The sequence below is a fragment of the Ostrea edulis genome, chromosome 6, assembly GCF_947568905.1.
Source record: "Ostrea edulis chromosome 6, xbOstEdul1.1, whole genome shotgun sequence".
Taxonomy (NCBI): Eukaryota; Metazoa; Mollusca; class Bivalvia; order Ostreida; family Ostreidae; genus Ostrea; species Ostrea edulis.
The window spans coordinates 5,016,014-5,037,032 of NC_079169.1; the positions used below are offsets into that span (position 1 = coordinate 5,016,014).

The following is a 21,019-nucleotide window of genomic DNA, read 5'->3' on the forward strand; positions in this document are numbered from 1 at the left end:
AAGGAAATTTTACTTCCTGACTGAACATCCGGGCAATGTAGGATAGCAGGTTTACATTTAAGATGTTAGGTTTAATGATTTCTTAATTGATTAGTTCCGTTGGAGGTTTTTTTGTTTAAAGGATTTTTTAAGGATTTTTTGTGATGGTAGAGAATGGTGATTTTAATCGTATATAGGTTTTGTTTTCATCATACACAAAGGTAGAATAACTAACATGATTCTAAGTCTATATCAGTAAAATGTCGTTTTATTTTTATTATATGCAGTAACAAGTGCTATTGTGGATATTTGTAGAAGATTCCTGCATGTCTTACTTACACTGATAACCAAGTGTTCGTCATTTCTTAAATGAATATTCTAATCAATATTTCACATATTTTTAAACAGGGAAATCCTGCCTGAACTGTTCGTGGAAAAAAACGCATCATCTGTTAGTCTACTTGTCATTTCATGATATCTTAATAGACATATATGTTTTATAAGGGTTTGCAGTATTGAGATATGTACATGTACTTCTCGTGAAGTCTCATCATGAATGTTAGTATTTCTTTCTGACTGGCATGTTCTTCTCCAAGCACAGGATACCTTTGAATTACAGTTTACTATTAGTACAAGAAATTGACGGTTTGACATCAGAGACAGCTGTTTCTTCAATACAAATGACACACGTAAACATTCATATCTTATTGTTAGTCCTCAAATATAACTTGGTTAAACACCACTCTGATTCTACGCACAGGTACTCTGATCTTGATATAAAATATGCTGGATTCTTCATTGGCAATATATATCGGTGATCAGATCTTCCATCGGATTAGCGGAGACGGGAATTGTGCTCCTTGATTAGCTAATCTGTATTTGTATTCTTATGAGGCAGAATTTATTTGAAAACTTCTACATAAGATGAAAAAAATCTTTTGCTTTGGCCATCATCTCAACATCTAGATATATCGACGGTGTTTTATCTAGTTACAATAATCATTTTTCATTCATATATCAATTTGATAGATCCAGGTCAACTCGAAATAAAAGACATTACAGTCTCCTTTTTGCCCAGCACAAAACTTGGCATACTGAATTTGACTACGGATAATTCCGTTTACCTGATAAGGATATATGGCTCACGGTGGGTGTGACTGGTCGATAGGGGATGCTTATTCTTCCTAGGCACCTGACCCCACCTCTTCTGTGTCCAGGATCCGTGTTTACCTAACTATCTATTTTGTATTACTTATAGGAGTTATGAGATTGATCACTGTTCGTTATCTTCACCTTTCATACTTGGGTATTTTATTGATCATAAATCTTAATGTCAAACCAACAACTCATCTATATGACAAATGGGATGATTTCAGCTCTCCATTGTCAACGTCCCATATTTATATAGAAACATTCCATTATCACCGTTATATAGTGGTTATACCTCTCAACTCATTCAATACGCATGGGTATGTTCTGCGTATGATGAAGTTTTTAAATCGGGTAGGCTACCAACAAATAAGTTGATGTTACAGGGGTTTCAACAGTTTCATCAAAAGTCAACATTTCGCAAATTTTATGGTCATCAAAATGATCAAATTTGCAAAGACAATTTTCATCAGGTCGAATGATGTTTGACGTGCTTCATACCAATTGTTAGGTTCTTCTTTACATACTGATTTTGACTAAGAATTACTCCGTTAACCTGATTATGATATAGCTCTCATGGCGGGTGAGATAGGTAAACAGGATATGTACTCCTCCTTGGCACCTGATCATATCTCTGGTGTGCCGAGAGGTTGATATTTGCCCTATTCTTAATTTTGTATACTTTTTAAGATGGATAAGATTGATCACTGTTTGTTATCTTCACTTTTTCCTTCAATTGTCTTTTCGAATTGTGAAAGAGAAACTCTAAACAGTTTAATTCAATGACAATAAATGTTTCATTTTTTTGTAATTTTTTAAATTAGTGAATGTGAATACAAAATATGCAACCACCCAGTAAATATACAAATTACACTCAGTAAAACAAATATGACAATATGACAGATGTTATTTGTAACACGTATATTTCCCAGTACTGTTTGTTTTTATCTACCTTTTCATGTATATTATACTTCAAATAGACACAAAGTCCAGTTGTCATGATCATGACTGATGACTATGACCTCTGATCTGTATGTCCTGGGAATGACAATAACTATCGAAAAGTTGTCGTACTGGGTGTAATTTGTGTATTTCAAGGGTAGTTGTAATTTACAAGCTTCCATACAGGGCAAATCCATACAGATATGAGTGCTTTACCGATAAATTGTGATAATTTGCCTTCAATTGTACCCGTCCGATAGATATATCTCCAGTTAATGCTGCCTTATCACAAGATGGATAAACCGTGTAATTTTATGCATATAGTGGTTAGGAAAAGAACGACAACTCTAATAAGTTATTGTACAATCACCATCTTTAGTATTACGAAAGTGGTCATATTTATTACTTTTGGATCACGCGCGTTGTTTACATTTTTTCTGTCTCAGCATCCAACTTTGATTCAAGCACAAAGTATCCCTCCCTACCTCCTAATTCCATAATAATTGTATATTCTTTTGTTTCGGCTTCCGTTTTGTCTTTGGCAGCGTCATGACAATGAAAAGCGATGTCTGCTCTATTACAAAGGAACTTACTTGGAAGTTGACGTTAGACGATATTTTTGGACCAGTGAATCTTCTGACTTTAAGTATTGACTAGGGACTGGATTTTGTTATTATAATTTTGTCTCCAGTGTGCACTGTCTTTTCCAGGCTCATCAGATAAAGATGATATTTTATTTTCTAACTGTTTACATCTGCTATATGCTGTAATATTGTATATATAGCATGTCTTATCTGATGCACATGTATCATATCTGTCAATAGCTCCATCAGTATCTGTTATTATGCATCTTTGATTAAACGGTCATGACAATATCGCCAAACAAATACAATTTTGATTTTTCATAGATGATTAGGCCATGAATATGTATTAATTTATGTTCTCTATGGACATCATGAATAAGACATTTCACGCCTTTTTCTCAAAATAAGCCTGAAAACTGTCAAATGTCATACAAATTATTGCTCAGGAAAAGATGAACGCATTTGTCGAGCAAAATGAAAGTGATATATATTGTGTATTATTTTGAGATGAAAAACATGCTTCAATATGAATTTGCTCGACGCATGCGCTGTATGTTTCCTAAAAGGAAAACCACCTGAATTTGTGGATATTTTCATTGAAAATGGCATTTTTGCAATTTTATGCCAACTTCAAGCTCTCGTCATATGACACAAATCATTTTGCTGTATCAAACTGAGTGAATTTTGGGTTTGCTAAACTATTCCTTAATTGAATGCCAGGATTTGAGCTCCAATTGAAATCATCAATATTTTAGGCCATATGACTGTAGAAACTGTTCCTACTTCTTTGCTATTTATTTAAAACTAAGGACCTAGAATAATTAGATAGGGGTGTCACATGGTACTATGACATTTACGCCCTTTCGAACAGCTGATTCTGTGTTGAGACGGTAAAAGAGCGATACTTTGTCACGATGAATAACGAGTGTGTCAGCATCGATGACATTCACGTTACATGTAACATCAATGTTCAGCCTTATATGTTTAAACCACCAATGCGTCCGAATCCCGATGTTAATGTAGACTTCAAGTGAACGGGAGTGCGTCAAACATCACCAGACTTTTATCGACAATTCTTTGAATGTTCGAGTTCCGGAAGTTAGCCTTTATGACTGCATTCAGACAGAAGGGACATTCGATGACAATGAACCATTCAATGAGTACGACACTAAAGAAGTTAATCACATTTTAATCGTGCTTAGAATATTACCATACACTAAATAAGAAATAGATACAATATATACAAATACAGTGATTAATTCACAATAACAGACAAAATGAAAAATTATTCACCATTGTCAAATGATAAGATATCAATTATTATTATCATTATTATTATTATACATTTATGTAGCGCTTTATCTAATTAAGACAATTACCCCGAGGCGCTTTACATGTAACACAATAAAACCAAACTAAAACAAAGCAGAATAAATATATAGAAAAAGGCATAAAATAATACTAAAACTGAGGGTTGTTCTGTGGTTTTATTTGAAATAACTGTATCCAATACCCAATTACAAATTAAATGCAAATATAAAATAGAGATGTTTTAAGTTTGTTTTAAAAGCAGCTAATGAACTCTCGACACCAAACATCAAACCGTCTTTCGCCATATAGTTTAGTACGAGCACGTGGGTTTAGAAAGTATAATAAATCCACAGAACGAAGTGTTGCTATGGATGGCAGACTTGAACTAGTTCCTGGAAATATGCTGGAGCTAATCCATGTAGAGGCTTGAAAGTATACAATAGGATTTTATATTGACAGTGGAGAGAGAAAAACATCCAAACATAGAATCAATATTGTACAAGCACAAATTAAATAATGATGAAATCAATCTTAACCGAGTATATCGACACATCGCCTATCGACGATTTGTAGTATGGGTATGTCACAGTCTTGGATGAGGCAATCGGAAGTTTAATCCAGCGTTTGTGATATCCAGGATTCGACAGCAGTGTCCCTCAAAAGTTACACCGGATATCAGTACCTTTGTTCTGCTGGTTAGGGTTGCCTCCCCAATCATGTGATGATCAGCTGGTCCTTGACAACTGCAGCGTATGACGATTTGGTGGATGGTGCCTGATATCCAATGATGACTTTCCCATGTGATCAAGCGAATAAGTATGAGAGAAGTTGCATGCACCGTTCAACAAGGTTTATCCACAATATGGCCCTGTAGTCTCTGAAACGTGATAATTAAAAAGTTTAATTCAGGATACAATTTACTTAAACTGTGTGTTTTGTTTAGAAAGTTAATTTTCTAATTTGTTTGAAATGATCATTTTTGTACATACGCATTGAAAATGATTTGTACTTAAAGATTGCATCTTCAAAATATTATCATCTGAACTCTTTAGTCTTACCATTGAGTCATGTATCTGCATATTCTCCCTTTTTCCCTTTCAGATAGCTAAGCTGGCACTGTAAATCCCTAGATCTGATCACAGCCTGTTCACGCTGACCATGCTCATTAAAGTGTAGAGCTGTCATACTCAATCTGTACAAAATATGTTGAAGACTTTACAATTTACAGACTTGAACAAACATATACATGTAGCTATTATAAATGCAATATATCAAATAAAAAATTCTAAACATAGTTAGTTTTTATTTAATGCATCTTATAAGATCAAAATTGCCTGGGCATTATCAATGGGTAGAAAAAGTTGGCGGTCTTCGGTGCAAAGCTGTTCACAACACTGTGAAACACCTCCAAGGCTGTAGGTTTGGCGCAGGGGAGATAACTTCCTCATATCTTTTAGCAGGAACTTGCTCTCCACCACCTCTTTGAAGAGCTTGTGGGCACCGAAACCTGTAAAATTTTATAGGTTGGACTTAATCAGTATCAATCTACAAATATTAATAAACACCTTTGATTGGTCATAGTCAATGATGTTTCATTACTTTACATACAGGGGATGCTTACTCCTCCTAGGCACCTGATCCCACCTCTGGTGTGTCCAGGGGTCCGTGTTTGCCCAACTATCTATATTGTATTGCTTGTAGGAGTTATGAGATTGATCACTGTTCGTTATCTTCACCTTTGCATACAAGTATATACTTTATTGTCTTATCATAAATTGTCCGTCCTCGGTCAACACCCCAATATGACATTTATCATTTTTGTTGGTGACATGCTCCACCACGGAAGACCACTTCTGTTCTTCTGGTCTCCGCTATCCCCACTGGAGGCTGCCACCCAGGAACAATGGTTGTCAGAACTCATCACCCAGAGTTGGATATCTCACCGTCTTGCCTATTAGCGGCAGAGCCCACCTTCTTTGAAACACCTGTATAGTATATACAAAAAAAGATTACATTAAGTTAGTTACATTACGTAATGAAAGGTGAAGATCACAAACAGTGATCAATCGCATAACTCCTACAGTGTATAAGCAATATAAAATAGATAGTTGGACAAACACGCACCCCTGGGCACACCAGAGGCGGGTGGCATAAGGTGCCTAGGAGGAGTATGCATCCCCTGTCGACCGGTCAAATGCTGTCTAACGTGTGTCATACCGATTGTTAGACCGTTCTTGGCACACTAATTATGACCACGGATAACTCCATTTGTCTGATCAGGATATAGGGCTCACGGCGGGTGTGACCAGTCAACGGAGAATGATTACCCATCCCCCAATCACCTGACCCCACACTTATTTGCATTTTAAAAAACTACAATGTAATCTACATATGCCTCTGCTGGTGGACTGTTAGTCCCCGAGGGTCTCCACAGCCCAGTAGCGAAGTACTCCGTTACTAGATTGAAAATACGGATGTATATTTAATTGGTTATAAAATTTAGAAATTCATTTCAAAATTAAGGATTATCTCCCTCACGCATAGCTCTTATCTTTAGACGAATTTGACTCCACTTTTTTTGGCGCACTGTTTTCCCCTATAATAGCTCTAAAACTTCGTTGTTATTTCGGATTTCAAACATTTCGGTTGAGCATCACTGAAGAGACATTATTTGTCGAAATGCGCATCTGGTGCATCCAAATTGGTACCGTATAAGTTTTACATTATGACCCCTGGGTCGAGGCCTTTGCTAGTGGACTGTTAGTCCCCGAGGGTCTCTACAGTCCAGTAGCGAAGTACTTCGTTACTAGCTTGAAAATACGGATGTATATTTAATTGGTTATAAAATTTAGAAATTCATTTCAAAATTAAGAATTATCTCCCTCACGCATAGCTCTTATCCTTAGACGAATTTGACTCCTTTTTTTTTTTTTTTTTTGGCGCACTGTTTTCCCCTAATAGCTCTAAAACTTCATTGTTATTTCGGATTTCAAACATTTCGGTTGAGCATCACTGAAGAGACATTATTTGTCGAAGTGCGCATCTGGTGCATCAAAATAGGTACCGTATAAGTTTTACATACAGTAGATTTCTATTTTACTATAGATCATTTTCTCAAACTACCTATGTACATGTACATGTATTATATTCACTTCAGAATGAATTATATTCATTGATTATTATACCAATATTAACAATATGAAAATATTAAGTACAAATGTTACTAATAACTTACATCGGCTGTCTGGCGTTTTGCAAATGTGGCTGTGACATTCCCATCCTGAAGATGACGCACTACAAAAAGGATATATGGTACAGCATCGCTCCGCAGTCGGATTTTAGCTCCAGCGAAGCCATTCTCCTGAAGCTTTTCTGAATCTCTATCTAACTGGCCCTTGGAAAAATGTTGTTCTTCGTTGGCACAAAGTCCTCACGGCGCCAGAAAATCACCAGATCTTCCTCCTCACCGCATCCTTCGGATAGGTGAAAAAGAAACTTACCATGGATCCCTTCCTCTGTCGACTGTTACAACCGAAGGCGGCACAGAATGACATAATCCCACATTTTACAATCGCGTAAAAGGGCCAGCTGTCTACACACTTCCACGATCGAAAGGGCGCATATGATTTCACACATAATGGCGCGGAAAATCGGTTTAAAAATATGCATATCGCGGAATTCGAATATCATCGTCTTAGAACTTTTAAAATTAGCTACAGTTGAATTTTGAAATATTTCAGTTTTGTTATTAAACACATCAGGAATTGATTTTAATTAAAAACTAAAAAACCTTTCAAACCATGCGTTTTGTCCTTTAATTGTTCAGAGCAGTGAAAAATAATCAAATCATCTAAATGCAAATTTGAATTAAAGAGAAAATCTAACGCCAAACACTTTCTAATAAAATATACCAATTTTGTCCATTGGCAGGATTTACCTTGATGATTTGTGACCGATACTGGGTGTTGAGTTGTAGAATCACTTGGTTTAACCATACTTGTGGATGTAGTGTCTTCTGAAATATCATTGACTAGAGAACATGTAAACAACTATTAGCGTACATGAAATCTAATATCGGGATTTTTTCACTAATACAAAGACATCATCAGCTGTACGTAAGCATTACAAACATAGAGCTATATATAGTGTTTAGGGCCGTAACAGTGATATTTCATTATCGCGCCGATGCACGTGATTCGGAACCTCGGATGATAAAGAACGGTGATCAATCTCATGACTCCTATAAGGAATTAAGAGTATGGCAAACACGAACCCCTGGACATAGCAGAGGTGGGATCAGGTGTATAGGAGGAGTAAGCGTTCCCTGTGGACTGGTCACAACCGCAGTGATCCCTATATCTTGGTATGAAACACGTCAGACAACATTAGCAGGTTGTGTTAGCAAAGTAGATCAATGTAACTACCATAGAATTTGCGAAATGCTGATTTCATCCAAAAGACTTGCAACTTTTAATTCTAAATACTGAGAATTTGGCGAAGTACCTGTCACTACCATGCTTAGGCTTGAACCACCTAAATTGGACGATAAAGGTGAAATCGGGGCTGGAATCTAGCACCTCCTGATAAAGGTGAAATCGGGGCTGGAATCTAGCACCTCCTGATAAAGGTGAAATCGGGGCTGGAATCTAGCACCTCCTGATAAAGGTGAAATCGGGGCTGGAATCTAGCACCTCCTGATAAAGGTGAAATCGGGGCTGGAATCTAGCACCTCCTGATAAAGGTGAAATCGGGGCTGGAATCTAGCACCTCCTGATAAAGGTGAAATCGGGGCTGGAATCTAGCACCTCCTGATAAAGGTGAAATCGGGGCTGGAATCTAGCACCTCCTGCTATTGCTAGTATAACGTTCACTTATAACGATTTTATTTTCTAAAAGTTGTATAGGAATTTTATTGATTTTGTCATTAATGATTATCACAAACATGATTTTCTTAATCGTAAATATTGAAAATAATTTTGTACTAGAGCAATGGAAATGAGTTATTCTAACTAATTATTTAAAACGAAGTTTGAACCAATGACACTGATCATCTAGGTGTAACCTTTTTTGTATTGTATAGGGTAATAAAGGCACGTACCTACCATTCAAACAAATGTAGTGTAACTCCTTCGTACACGTCTCTGCTCCATATAGAATATCGTTTGCTTTATAACGCTCAATGTAATGGCATACAGATTTATCATCTGAAACTATCCATAGTAAAGTAATGTTAAAATCAAACATGCGATAATGATATGTAGTAACCTCTGTTTATATATTTTATTTTATTTCGTATGTTTATAAATAAATATCTCAATCAAGTTTGTTCGGACACAATCAAAAGGAAATACATATAATTTTATCACTACATCTGGCAGTAATTTTCAATAGCGTTTCAAATACTCATTAAAGTATACTAGTTATTATTAGGTCGATCCTCCCTTTTCCAATTGTTGATTTGACAGAAAGTTGAATCATTTCATTTAAAACATGGCAAATATAGAACAACAAATCATTCCTTTCAGATTCAAGTTTCCTTTTCAAAATTGAAAGAACATTATTTGTTAAATATGGGATTAGATTTTTTTTTCATTTGTGGGGGGTGGATAGGGTTTATTTGCGATATTAAAGGACAAATCCACAGAATTTTCAGTTCATAAAACGTGCTGTATTCTCATCGTGACACATGAAGTTGACGATAAAATACATGGAATCGATCTTAAAGTCGAAGTAAGGCGTGTGCTATAGAACATGTATGTTAAATGTATTCCCTAACTTAATTTGTGCAACATGTATGTCTGCTGCAAAGTCTTCAAAATTAGTTTAGTTATTTGAATTTTTTCTTGGAATGAATTCGACCAGTCGAATATTTACCCTATAACACTGACATAGCTAATTTTCATTGGATAAACTTCGGTAATCTGCAACAAAACTCTGTCTTTATTGTAGCAATTTGGGGTGATGTTGCTTTGAATCAATATACAAAAACGCTTTACTTCACCTGTTTCATAGTGTTGCCGTATTCCAACCCAATACGATAGACGATATCTAGCATTTCGGGGCAATTTAACGTTAGTTTCTGGTAGAATGTTCGCCAACACTGATTGATTCCTAGCACATATGGAAACAGCCTCCAGCCAAGTAACCTCTTCTTGGGAGTTTACAAGTAAATCTCCATTTTCTACACACAAAATTGATTTAACATATATGAAAAGTATTCAAAGAAGAGAAAAGCATATCTAATATTTCAATATAGAGTGTGACTGAAGGGTCTCTAGAAATCTATCTCTTAAAAGCATTGCTTATTCTATTGTTTTAAACAGGATTTCTTGGAAGCTTGATCTTCCAAAAATACTTTCAATCGCCAACATTTGTCAATAATGAAATTCAGTAAGATTAATTGATTGTCTACATGCTTTGATCTATTAATATAGATTTGTGGTATATCTTGTATAGTTGAACAAATGATTATTTATACGAAAGCCCAGAAGGCTCATTCGAGATTCGAAATTCAAAATACGAGATTCGAAATTCAAAATACGAGATTCGAATTTCGAAATTCAAAATCCAAATTGACCAATCAAAATGTAGGTCACAGTAGATTAAAGGTTAGAGGGTACATGTATATACATGTAAATTTAAAATATGACAGAAAGCTTATTCTTCTAATATGTTTACCAAACAACGAAACATTTCTTCTAAAACTATAAATGTTTTGATGTATGCTTAGCATGCAGACAGGCCCGTAGAAAGCGGGAAGGGAGGGGGACAGAAGACTTGTTCCAGCTCCCACATATCAATTCTGCACTGTATGTGATAACCAGGCAAAATAATGACGAATATACATCATGATATACCTTAAAGTGAAATCGTATATGAAGCCTATTAACCGATGATACCCCTCCAACAATTGATTCTAGTTTGATTTTTTTCCAGTTATCTATATATAAACAATGGAGGAAATTCGAACCATAAATATATATCTATCTCTGATCTATGTTGTATCTTTTTACATTTTTTAGGGTCCCGGAAGCTTAACTACGTGCGTGATAACGGCAGAATACTAATCTATCCACGTTTTAAAAATTATCTTATGGACTGATTCATATTATACATACTTGAACATAGAACATATATGTACGTGTACAAATATGAATGAATGGGACAAGCTGTTTTTTAAAACGACTAATGACGCACGTAGTTAAGCTTCCTGAAACATAAAAAATTATAAAAAGAGACAACATAGATGGGAGATAAATAATTATTCATGGTTCGAATTTCCTCCATTATTTACACCCAGGCGCATATAAAAAATGAACGGGTGAGGAAGATATTTGTACAGGCATCTGAAGTATGGACCCTACTACCAACACCAACACCCCTTCTGGGTTTTTTTTTCTGCGACGATAAATTTTCCGAAATGTGTGGATTCCTTGTCGATCCCATCCCTATTTCGATTTATATATAATCGTTTCACGCTTTTTGTAAGCTTTAGAGATTGGCCTTACACCGGTATAATGGAATACAGTTTGTTATACCAATAGAAGGCCAATCTCTAAAGCTTAAAAAAAGCGTGAAACGATTATAAATATAAATCGAAATTGCTACATGTATGTTTGTTGAACATCTCTTTAATGAATATCAACAATGTCTTGCATACCCAAAAAGTCTAAAATAAATCAAAATAAACCCTTTTTATAACTTTATACCCTCACTGGGTATTAAGGGTATTCAATAAAAAGGCTTATTTTGAGTTATTTTGGCCTTTTGGGGTAGGCAAGACATTGTGACATGCATCAGAGAAATTTTGAACATAAATAATTAAATCAACTCAAGTAGGCTATTCGGGTGAATCATGGTGGTGGTGGTGGGGGGGGGGTGGGGTGGGGGGGGGGGGGCTGAAGCCATGCGCCTGTGTCATTGTTAACTCAAACATGTACAGTTATCTTCATGTAAAATAAATTATAAGAATATGATCATTCATTCTCAGCAGAAAAAAAATGGTATAGTGTATGCGGGTAAACCTATAGCTTAATCTAAAATCAGAATATATTGCTACGGGATGTCATCAGTTAATTTTATTCATATAACCTTCGATTCCATTTCAATTAAAGTGTACTATTTGAGGTGTATTCGACCTTGTTCCACCCCCACCCCCCTCCACGCTTTCTATGAACCTGACTTTCTACAGGCCTGTTTGCATATAATGACATGATTTATAATGTCAAAATATTGCCCATAATGGGAATCAGTGGGATAAGATAATTATCAAAACGTGGATAGATTATTTTTCTGTCGTAATGACACATGTAGTTAAGCTTCCTGGACCCTAAAAAATGTAAAAAGAACATAGATCGGAGAGAAATATTTATTCATGGTTCGAATTTCCTCTATTGTTTATATATATTACATGTAATAGATGAGTACTTGACCCAAACACCCAAAGCTACGGGCCTGTCTGCATGCTAAGCATACAACATAACATTTATAGTTTTAAAAGAAATGTTTTGTTGTTTGGTAAACATATTAGAAGAATAAGCTTTCTGTCATAGTTTATATGCATGTACTCTCTATCCTTTAATCTATTGTGACCTACATTTTGATTGGTTAATTTGGATTTTGAATTTCGAAATTCCAATCTCGTATTTTGAATTTCGAATCTCGTATTTTGAATTGAGCCTTCTGGGCTTTCGTACATTTTTGTTTTAATTTTCTATATACTTCATTTAATGCTGTAATGTGCAGGAAAACACTTCATTATGGCGCTACAATGAAGGGAACACACAGTATGACGACGTTTTTGTCCTTACAGAAGTCGTTCAATGACTATGTTGATTGACTAATTTTGAAATGTTTCATCTTACGTTGTAAACTTACTTTGACATATATAGTGACATTTCTTTGAGCAATCAGTTTTAGTCCAAAACAGTTGTTGGGTGTAAAATAGGGTAATACAACGGTCGAAACGATAACCACTCAGGATGCTTTTATAATCTACAAATAAGAATTTCCATTACATAAGCATTAAAAGAAAACAGTCATCAGCATACATTATACAACATGGTCCAAATACTTATGTAGTCGGGATCGGTACTAAAACATTCATGTGAATTCACATCCTCTATGATATATCTTCTGAATTTGTTTATTAGACAGTTTGATGCCAGAATGTTTCTGGTAATGAGCATACATTATTCATCAGTAAGAAAGTTTTCTTCTCGATATCTGGTAAATGTTTTTTTAGACTGTTTATGGATGGAGTTAATAAACATCATATGTATGGTATGTGATACTTCAGGTCAGATACACATACTGTATAGCAGGATAATATCGCGGTCGGAAAAAAAATCCCGATTTTTCCATTTAGCAACAAATCGCGGTCGGTTTAAAGCTGTATGACCCGATGTTCATGTATTATTTTTGTACATAATTACTTTAAAGCAGATTAATTACTTCATAAAGTTATTAACTTTCCCTTAATTGCATGCTTGAAAACATCTGCATGTAAAAGAAAATAGTGCGAATATTATTTAGAAAGTAAATATAGTGGCTACATATATAAATCATCCCATAAAAGACGTCTATAAATAGACCCACGCGCGTCAGGGGAATCCCAACATGATCTATTAACTCATACGCAACTGTCTAGTTTTAAGGCTGAAAGAGCGTAAAACAACAAATTACTAAGAGGTATTTGATACTTTTATTTCTATTAAACTTATGGTACGGTACTGTTATAACAAAATACACAGCTTTACACAGGTAAGACCACCGATGATCTGAAAGTTTGAACTGGTCACGTGACTGTCACTTGAAATGGCAGAGTGACGCGGTTATTTGTAAACATCGATTTAAAATCAAATTATTTGGGTTAAAACAGGTGAAATAATTTATGATAGGTCGTATAATCTCATAACTATATATGGAGACGTCACCATTGCCAGTGAAGGGCTGCAAAATTTCGGCTTATGTTCGGAGCTCACGGCCTTTGAGCAGGGGGTATCTTCAATATACCGAACCACGGGACCTCGGATTTTGCTGTCTCATCCGAAGGACCTTCCCATTTAGTCGCTTCTTACAACAAGCAAGGGGTAATGGGGACCTATTCTAATCCGGATCCCCACGGGATGAAAGCTTCGAAAGGAATAGAGAAAAGTTTTCTCTTAATTGACCATCGGTATCAGTACATAAATTTACTAAGAAAGAATTAGACGCCGACGACATGAGAAACATGCTTGGTCATAAAATGTTCAGTCTTTCATTCCTGTATATTTGAATTTAAAGTTTACACCCTGTACTTCCTACAAATATACCTGTATTAATGCATCCAAGAATTTTGATAGAAACTTTGTAGTGCCTAGATAAAGACCATCTTATACAAAATTCTGCCAGGTTCATTTCTTCTTTTAATTAAGTTCAGCTGCACATGTCATTACTGATGATGTAAATAGAGTTGAAAATGACGACCTGGGTTACTTATTCTAAACGGTCCGACATTCAGAGAGCCCCGATCTCTCGATTGGCGACAAAACGTCGTCTCTATTATGAAATTTGTCAATGACTACAGTGTATGCCAGACTATGAAGGAAGAATTCGACACTTTGTCAAAGTGGATAAAACGTAAAAGAAGGTGAATATAATCAATATCATAAGTCGTATAATAAAGAATACAAAATTAAGAGTAGGGCAAACACGGACCCCTAGACACACCGGAGATGGGTTCAGATGCCTAAGAGGAGTCAGCATTCCCTATCGACCGGTCGCAACCCCCGTGAGCCATATATTTTTAACAGGTAAACGGAGCAATTTGTAGTCACATAGTCAAATTCAAAGTGTAAAGAACTGTCTAACAGTTGGTAAAAATGAAGGAAAAAAAATCCCATACCTTTTCTTTCATAAACAGAAAATGCAGCTATTTCTTTACATTGTTCGTTCGTCCATACACATTGATCATCACAGACATTATCGAAGCCGTTATTCAGATTTGAAAGACAGGAACAGTTGTTTTCCTGAATGAGAAATATTAATCATATTTGTAAGGCAGGATTTACATGTTATACAATACAAATAGTTTGAAATTGCAAGTCAAATTCATGAACAACAAATTATTCTTCTATAAGTTAGTTAACATTTATTTTTCCATTTGTGTTGAAAATTATCTTAATAAAGCACCCGTGAGTAATGGTACCTGTATCCCAACTGTGTCGCTAGATTCGGAGCAGAATTGAAAGCATTTTGAAAGAATATTGTCTTCTATTGTAGTCGAATTCAAAACGTTTACTTTCGTCTGGCAACCTAGAATACATAACTGCATAGCTGTAAAACTTTGTGGCACATGGTATCGCTATATATTGTGATTATAAATAAACAAGGATCCCACATCGGATATGTCCGGGGCTCCGTGTTTCTCCTTCTCATGATTGTATATTCTCTTTGGGATTTAAATGTCTGGTCATTCTTTGCCTTTTCACGATATTAGGCGGATGTTTTGTAATCGTGTTTTATTGGGGTTGGGGTATAATGTCTGTTTTGTTTTTCATTTGCGTAATAAAAAGTTATCTGAATCGTAGAATTTTATTTGTTTTTGTCAATCCAGCCAACATGTGTAAAAATGATGTGTTGTGTTTCAAACAAGAAGAAGTCTAAATTTTTGTGAAAGCTTTATTACATACCGATGCTTTAATCTGCTCAAAGTATTGCCGCCGAGGCAAGGTTGGGATCACGATAGTGGTTCAACGTTTTGTGTAGGAACATCAATTTAAGCAGGTAAATATAACCTTACGAAAAGTTCTCAAGAAGAAAGGAATATTTTGTCAAAGTTATATTCTAATAAAACAATGTGTAGATTCAAATTTAATTATTCCGGATGCGGATGGCCGCAAATGGGTTTCAAGTTTTGAATAGTAATGTAAAAGATAGCTTTCTTGAAATTTTCTTCTCATATATCTTGGTAAGAGTGTGGTTCGTCACATCAATATGCGAGTATTATAAAAGAAATATATCACAGAATGCTTTGAATTTCAATAGGAACCACAAGGATATAAATTGTAAAATCAATGCAATATAGATGTTTTGCACACGCAAACGTCATGCTGGGTCAAAAGATCATAGTGCAATAAACTTCCGGGTCCTTTGTCAATATAAAACAGCGAACGACGACGGCTGCTCAACAACTTCTTTCACTGTGAGACATAAAATTATATCAGTCTTACAAATACACATTAAAGTTACCACTAAGGGTCGCAGGTTTGAATGTTTCATTCATATTTATTTAATTTGAGCTGGTGAGATTTATATGTTTATGTCTGCTCGCTCCTTTCACTTGCGGTGTTTTCTAGCGAATTACAGTCCCCTGTTATTTATAGCTCTCTAAAATTAAACAAATAAAGTAATGAATGAAACGGAAAGGTGATAACAGTCCACTGATGTCATTGACAATGTGTTATTTTCCTTTTTAAAAAGCACAACATCGGTTGCGTTCTCTCTCTCTCTCTCTCTCTCTCTCTCTCTCTCTCTCTCTCCTGTGGTATGTGGTACTTAATTAATAGATTCCAATTGCACAAAAGTTAGTCAAGTTTAACTGACAGTTTTCTTTAAGTTAACGCTATATAAATGTTCAAGTTAAAGTTAATGGCAAGTTGACTGTCCGTTAAAGTTATCGAACCTTCGTGCAACTGGATCCAGATCTAGTATTAATTGATAGTTTGAACTGACGAATTAAGTCACTCTCCACCAATTCCCAAATTAGGGTTTTGAGGTTTGGATTAAAGTACGTTTTACGGGGTGTGTTTGTACATGTATGTTTGGTTGTTGTTCTTTTGGATTGCACTTATAATTTTCACTATTCGCACGACGGTCATGTTAATATAAAAGCTTCTATTCGCACAATATTCTTTTCCCAATAATAAATTTCTTCCTCTTGCCCATGAGTTAGAGATATATTTAATTTGTATGATTTAAAATCATATATACTTCTGACAATTTTTAAAAAAATCAAACGATTTATATCTAACTTTCAATTTGACAATTGATCAGTTCAAAGTTTACTTGTAGTATAATATATGTACATATATTAAAGCTGGACTCTTTATTGCAAATAAGGATAATAATCATAAATCAGTCAATTTAGGTGGTGCGTGTCCCCCTAAAAATCCAACTGTTAGTCAATCCATTCCCAGCAGTCTAATTTAAGCCACCTCCTTCTCACGAGTGTACGGTGAAGGGGGGATGGGGTGCTATCACCATATCAAATGAGTGTAAGGAGAGGGAATATCAGGCTGCATTTTCAGCAATTGAAAAAAGCCCTGAATTATTCCTGACATTCACTAACCATGCAAAAGTGACTTCCCAATTTTGTCGCGCGAATAATTTCAGTTATAAGCACAATCGTCGTGAGTATAACCTCGCCCAATTTTTAAAATTTACATTTTAAAATATTACCTGTGTAGATCGTAGTAGTTGTCAATATTTATATTTTGTAAAATTTTCAACCCCTCCTTTTTGAAAAGGGATGCTACGAAGTACTTGGATATTTACTGCCGTAATCTACACATTTCGATGATTCATAAATTATAATCTATTATCTAGGTAAACTTACCATTGCTTTCCATTGTCGATAAATACCCCCACCCATAAAAACACCACTCTGCAATGGGTTCAGTAGTCGATAGAGGGGTATCACGAAAATTATACATTTTTGTCCGATTCGGAATTTAGAGTGAAAAGAATTGTTATTATGAAGTGGGATCTTCAAACGTGGGTATGAAAGTGCAAATAAATAGTTTCTCAAAGAAATTCTAAAAAGGATTTTTTCATCAGAAAATATGTTAAAGTAAACCTTTGGTCCTCGGTATCAAACTATAAGAGAACAATCATTAAAAGTTTCAAAAAGAAAGCAATAGATCGTTTTATTTGTCAGAAGACTGCGTCCATACTTACGTCGTTTTATCCATGACTTCTGACACGCATGTATAATAAGGTAATTAAATATGCTTGCGCTTAGTGCGCAAAAGATCTATTTATCGGTAGAGTGGAGGCGTGATTATGTCCACCATGACCCTGTGTTCAATATTGGAACCAGAGTTTCATTTTATATCTATTTATTTTGTTTGTTTTACAATGGATTATATGGAAATATTCCAGAACGACAACAGCAAATTCCTATGCAAGTTTTATATCCTAGCTTAAATTCAAGTTCAATTACATTATGAACCACGATGTGACTATAAAACGAAAACGATGCATGTACATGTGATGCTAACTTCTTTTAGTTACCGAACCTCAATGAACTTGAAATCAAATTCATTTACATTATTAGTAAATGAATCCATATCTCTTATGTGACACTTACTCCAAATACACATGAACTGTATTCGCTATGCGAAGTTCACTTGAAATATACAGTGTACATGAACTCTATTTTGTTATGCGAGATTTACTTCAAATATACATAATAGTATTTGTTTATGTGAGCTTCACTTGCCTTTGGTCACGACGCTTCTTTCCACCACATTATCTTTAATCCAGTACTTTTCATTTTGTTTCATGTCCGCCACAAGCGTCTTAAAATTGGGTTTCACACTAAGGAAATCCAGTAAGACACATGCCTCGTTCGAGTATGTCCAATTGAGGTATACTTTTTCCACTTTCACAGTTGATGCATGGACATGTATCACTGTTCCAAAATTTGATTGAAAATAAACCCACATGTCCAACAAATTATGTGTATGCGTATTACGATTGCAATTCATATAAGAAATCAATTATGTAAATATTTTCATATGTAGCTCATATTAAAGAATTTTCAATGACAAATATTTGTCCGTAGACATCATTTCTCTTAATTTCTTCCGATTTGATTTCATGCTGTTTAACAGACGTGGGTGTCAAGATGTGACACTCCACATAGCGTATCATTTTATGATGACTATTGGTTCCTTCCCCTGAACACTTAAATCTTTTATATTTCGTCGAATCACTAAATATTCAAATAAATTTCAAACACAAATTCATGTTGTTTAAAGGCCATATAGGTCTTCCTGAAGCGTTTTGCTTTCATGTTTGGTATACAGTGTATCTCTATACATGTATATGAGTATTTCATATACACTCATCAAATACGAGCTATAACGTCATTATTGATAGTGCATTTGTTATTCGTTTCATCGTAATTGTACCTTTTCTCGTAAAAATGATATTTTTGTACTTCCATGGTTTATAGAAATTTAGATCTTCTCGAGCATTTTCTTTTAAATTTGGCATAACCATATATAAGAGTATTTCATATATGCTCATCAAATACAAATGATGACAGGAATGTTTCATGACGCATTTTTAAAACTTTATTTATATTTAACTTTGTTAGGATTAGTGTTTATTTAGATCATTAGAAGAGAATATTATATTTTCGTCCAGAAAAGAAAGTCCTCCAAATTTTCTCTTAATACAAAAAATATAATCGTACCAAAACAGATCCCGGGAGATCCGGGTTAGATAGGTCCTCATTACCCCTTGCATGTGGTAAGATGAAACTAAATAGGGTGGTCCTTCGGGTGACACCGTTATAGTGAGACTCAGTGTCAGAGTTTGGCTTAAAAGATCCCTCCTGTTTGCCATGAGCATAAGCCTAAAGTTTGCATCCTTCACCGATTATGGTGACGGATCCATATGAGTAAAAAATCTCGAGAGGGACGTTAAACAGTATGCAACCAACTATACCAAAATTGTAGTCTGTGAAATCTAACAAAAATATATGTCACCTGCACAACAAAGGGATTCCCACAATTGTAGACGAAAACGGATGTACTTCACAAGTTTTTACACATTAGGATAAGTAGCATACCGTCAACGAACGACGACCGTAGGCTTACCATATAACATAGTATTCATGATTTTTAGTTACAACAAAGGTTATACATTTGTTTCATTGGTAGAATAACAAAGTGAATTACAAGCACGTATCCGACAGCCGATATCAAATTTTCCCTAACTCACCAACAGAAGAAAATAGAATCCAAACTCGAAAATATTTGTACTTATCCATTGTAATCAACAGTTTGGGTTGTATTATGCAATGAAGAGAAAAACATTCTGCTAGACGTGTGTATATGTGTCATCCCAGTTATAGTGGAGAACAAGGAAATTTTACTTCCTGACTGAACATCCGGGCAATGTAGGATAGCAGGTTTACATTTAAGATGTTAGGTTTAATGATTTCTTAATTGATAAGTTCCTTTGGAGGTTTTTTTGTTTAAAGGATTTTTGAAGGATTTTTTGTGATGGTAGAGAATGGTGATTTTAATCGTATATAGGTTTTGTTTTCATCATACACAAAGGTAGAATAACTAACATGATTCTAAGTCTATATCAGTAAAATGTCGTTTTATTTTTCTTATATGCAGTAACAAGTGCTATTGTGGATATTTGTAGAAGATTCCTGCATGTCTTACTTACACTGATAACCAAGTGTTCGTCATTTCTTAAATGAATATTCTAATCAATATTTCACATATTTTTAAACAGGGAAATCCTGCCTGAACTGTTCGTGGAAAAAAACACATCATCTGTTAGTCTACTTGTCATTTCATGATATCTTAATAGACATATATGTTTTATAAGGGTCTGCAGTATTGAGATATGTACATGTACTTCTCGTGAAGTCTCATCATGAATGCTAGTATTTCTTTCTGACTGTGGCATGTTCTTCTCCAAGCACAGGAGACCTTTGAATTACAGTTTACTATTAGTACAAGAAATTGACGGTTTGACATCATAGACAGCTGTTTCTTCAATACAAATGACACACGTAAACATTCATATCTTATTGTTAGTCCTCAAATATAACTTGGTTAAACACCACTCTGATTCTACGCACAGGTACTCTGATCTTGATATAAAATATTCTGGATTCTTCATTGGTAATATATATCGGTGATCAGATCTTCCATCAGATTAGTGGAGACGGGAATTGTGCTCCTTAGCTAATCTGTATTTGTATTCTTATGAGGCAGAATTTATTTGAAAACTTCTACATAAGATGAAAAAAATCTTTTGCT

General features: G+C 35.0%; 1 protein-coding gene across 6 annotated transcripts; it reads right to left on the reverse strand.

The window, feature by feature from the left end:
- Nucleotides 1-3,827: 3,827 nt before the first annotated feature.
- On the reverse strand, nt 3,828-20,088 carry LOC130047098 (uncharacterized). 6 transcript variants are annotated; one of them, XM_056141351.1, is made up of 12 exons: nt 19,959-20,088; nt 18,448-18,639; nt 15,154-15,260; nt 14,851-14,974; nt 12,843-12,959; nt 9,967-10,146; nt 9,068-9,175; nt 7,903-7,980; nt 5,300-5,472; nt 5,024-5,157; nt 4,648-4,842; nt 3,828-4,390 (listed from the first exon to the last, which is right to left on the reverse strand). In XM_056141351.1, the coding sequence occupies exons 1-10, from the start codon at nt 20,005-20,007 to the stop codon at nt 5,131-5,133; spliced, it is 1,155 nt and encodes a 384-aa protein (XP_055997326.1). In that variant the 5' UTR covers nt 20,008-20,088; the 3' UTR covers nt 3,828-4,390; nt 4,648-4,842; nt 5,024-5,130. The 6 variants fall into 6 exon arrangements, with proteins under 6 accessions (XP_055997326.1, XP_055997327.1, XP_055997330.1 ...); XM_056141352.1 differs by having other exon boundaries at nt 3,828-4,842; nt 9,068-9,169; XM_056141355.1 differs by having other exon boundaries at nt 3,828-4,842; nt 19,724-20,068.
- Between the last annotated feature and the right edge of the window lie 931 nt (nt 20,089-21,019).

Bases quoted from the DNA above. Each gene is read 5' to 3' on its own strand.
- LOC130047098 (XM_056141351.1), bottom strand. From the start codon at position 20,007: ATGGATAAGTACAAATATTTTCGAGTTTGGATTCTATTTTCTTCTGTT. The intron at 14,975-15,153 runs GTACCATTACTC...TTTCTCATTCAG, and splicing joins GCGACACAGTTGGGATACAG to GAAAACAACTGTTCCTGTCT. The intron at 12,960-14,850 runs GTATGGGATTTT...TCTTATTTGTAG, and splicing joins TTCTGTTTATGAAAGAAAAG to ATTATAAAAGCATCCTGAGT.